This window comes from Halyomorpha halys, unplaced genomic scaffold (genome assembly GCF_000696795.3).
Source record: "Halyomorpha halys isolate HHAL.00 unplaced genomic scaffold, Hhal_1.1 Scaffold161.1, whole genome shotgun sequence".
Lineage (NCBI taxonomy): Eukaryota > Metazoa > Arthropoda > Insecta > Hemiptera > Pentatomidae > Halyomorpha > Halyomorpha halys.
In genome coordinates, this window is record NW_027105190.1 from 401,191 (window position 1) to 404,399 (window position 3,209).

The 3,209-nt window shown below is 30.4% G+C and overlaps 1 protein-coding gene across 3 annotated transcripts in view; it reads left to right on the forward strand.

Annotated features, from left to right (window-relative positions):
- The window catches only part of LOC106678806 (uncharacterized), a 286,482-nt gene that overhangs the window by 31,828 nt on the left and 251,445 nt on the right, over positions 1-3,209 (forward strand). For all 3 annotated transcript variants that reach the window (XM_067049279.1, XM_067049281.1, XM_067049285.1), the window contains exon 2: positions 471-613. In XM_067049279.1, coding sequence (XP_066905380.1) covers positions 471-613 — 143 coding nt within the window. The remainder of the gene's footprint in view (positions 1-470; positions 614-3,209) is intronic.

The following is a 3,209-nucleotide window of genomic DNA, read 5'->3' on the forward strand; positions in this document are numbered from 1 at the left end:
ACATAAAATCCAAACATCGATTTGAGGAAAATCTGGCCCTCTGGGGTTTTCTCCAATATTACTGGGCCGATATTTCTTTGGAGAGAGAGGGGACCAAAGCCACGGGTTACCTCACGATGATCCTTGGAACTTTTTTTTTTTATGATCCCCTTTCTGGTAATTTTTCTACAGGGTACATATTCTACTGGGTAATATTCTAAACATGGTGGGGGGTGTCAAGTTTTCATTTCGTGGGACCGCAACAAATATAAAAGTCGACGATCATTTAGTATAAAAATGGAGGCAACCCATGTTTAATTGTGATTAATTAATGGTTCATCCATTATCGATAATCATCTTCACACCTACTAACTAGCATTTATTCCAGATGAATATCATCTTCCCTAACCACCATATTATATTATTTAAGTATATTACTAAGGATAAAATATTATTGTAAGTTTTACTAAAGATGATTGTTATTTCTGCAGATGAAGGACACGGAGGTGCTGTGCCGGGGGCTGAGGGTGCCTGGGGGCCGGGACAGGGAGGGCCGCCCGGTAGCCATCTACAATCTACCTCAGGACAGGAGCGCCGCCCAGTCTACCATCAGATATCTCTTATCCATTTACAGGTACCTCCACACCTATCTATATAGATATCTTGTCAGCTAGGAGTTTTAATTCAAACTTGATGTTTATTGAACGCGTACATTTTTTTTAAATAGAAAAAATACGGAATAAAAGTACATGATCAATATAATTCTTAAATATACAATATAAATGCACAAGCTAATATAAGTTCTTCTTAGATTTTTGAAATAAAGTACAGCTATAAAAGTAATTTAAACGATATAATAATTAATTAAGTTAATAATTAATTTATTATAAATATAATAATAATTAAGTGAAACAACTGTATATAAAGGACAAGGCTATAGAGGTCGTTGTTTTTTAAAATATTTGAACTTAGCTCCGTATTAAATATATACCTCTATATTTAATACGGAGCTAAGTTCAGGATTAATATATTAAAGAAATGCGTAATGAAACATAATTTTTAAATTATATGGTCAGAATATTTATTTTATATTATTAGACAAAATTGGTACTGTTGGTATTTATTATAATAAAAAAATAAGGAGGTTTAATTGTTTAAAATTTAAAATAAATTAAAAAAATATATGCATCTTTTTAGTGTCACCTAAACTATACGACTTTATTAAATATAAACAAATAAAACTATTAGGCATAATTGTCTAATAATATAAAAATCATTTGTATTAAACTTACAATACTTTTGTGTTCAAAAACGATTCATCATTTTATACCGAAGTCTAGTTTAATTTGTTTGTTTATCTCTGACAGGGTAACTCCAATTGCAAATTTGCTCAATAACTGGTTTTTAATTATATCACTTATTTATGCACAATAAAAATTACGTAATAAATTTCCCCCGCTGTTGTAATTTCTGCCCGCATCCCAGTAAAGAGGTAGGAGATATGCAAAGGTATCCCCATTCCCTTGTGCCTATAATTAAACGCCCTTTCCTCAATCACGCAAGGGAACTTGAACATTAAACTTTCAAAAAATTGAAAAAAAGTTCAATTTTGTTTCAATATTTTTTAAGGAGAATGTGGTGGGAAAGAGTGTGATAATAAATAAGCAAATTTTTTAAGTAAATGAAATGAGTGTATAAATGTTTACGAAACGACTTGAGCTTAATAAACTGCCCATAATAAATAAAGGGAATAAAGATAGCGATAGAAAAGGATCGAAAGATATTTTGGTCTTTATTTCAAGTTCCTACTCTCAAACAAAACATTAAAATATAATATATTAATTAACTAAGAAATTATTTATCGAATATAATCTTATTCTAACACGAATAGATAAGCTATCCAAAAATCAGTCTTGTACATTAAACCATAAAGATCGATTTGAAAAGTTTTAGGTGTTATATACACAATCTTTTACATTTTGTATCTTTACTCCATGATCTATTATAGTTTGAGATTTTACATATTTTGATGTTTTTTTTCTCGAATTTTGCTGCTTGAATATCATGTTTCTACTTATTATATTTGCATTGGCATGGACTATTTAAATCATAATAAACACATTAACATGTGTTCCAACTACTTTATTATTGAAGTATACAGATTAACATTCATACTGAATGTTGTTTAAAGTGATTCAAGGTGATCAAGGCATTAAGACAGGCTCGGCGTCTTACATCAGTGGCCGAACGGTACAGGGGGTGTTATCATTGTCCAAATCTGCACCACAGAAATTTTTGATTTGTGGTGACATTAAACATAAAATTTATGCAAGCTCGCTCAATGACCTTAATTCTTTGTGAATAAGGATACTTGAAACTTGTGAAAAAATAGCAATCTAGTCAACACATGTCTCGTGCCGTTTGGTCTCTGCTTCTGTGAAAGAAAGGTAGAAAACCACTTCAATAACCTTTAATATGAATGTTAATGTTTACAATTCATTAATAAAGTAGTTGGAACTCATATTAATTTTTCTTCTTGTTTTGAGATCCTATAGTCCGAGATATTTTCAGTTTGGACACTTAACCCTGGAACGCTCCATATAATAAGTAGAGGCCTGATTTTCAAGCTGAGAAAATTCGAAGAAAAAAAAAATGTAAAATCTCAAAATATGCAAAATCATGGAGGAAAAATATAAAATGTAAAAGATTGTGTACATAGCACCTAACACATTTTGAAACGATCTTTTGGTCCAATTTATATGACTAATACTTGATAGCTTATCTAACTACTTGAATAAGATTAAATTCGACCAAATAATTTATTAGTTTATTAATAAATTACATTTTAATATTATCCTTTAGAGTAGGAACTTGAAATAAAGACACAAATGTCTTTTGATCTCTCGGTATCTTTATTCTCTTCTAAAGTTTAGGCCCTCAGGCCATTTATAAAGGAGCCTTTAAAATTCATATTAGTAAGTTTTAAAGTTTTTCAATTGCAGTTTATTATCCCTATATCGTTTATATACATTCATACTCCCTTCTTACTAACTTAAACTACTTGCTTATTTATTATCATACTGCTTCCCACCTCATTCACTGTAAAAAAAGAATAAATAAACCTGATTACTGATTTCTTTAAGCAGATGTTGAACTTGAGTTTCAATGTTCAACTTCCCTCGCGTGATTGAGGAAAGGGCGTTTAATTATAGAAGCAAGGGAATGGGAAT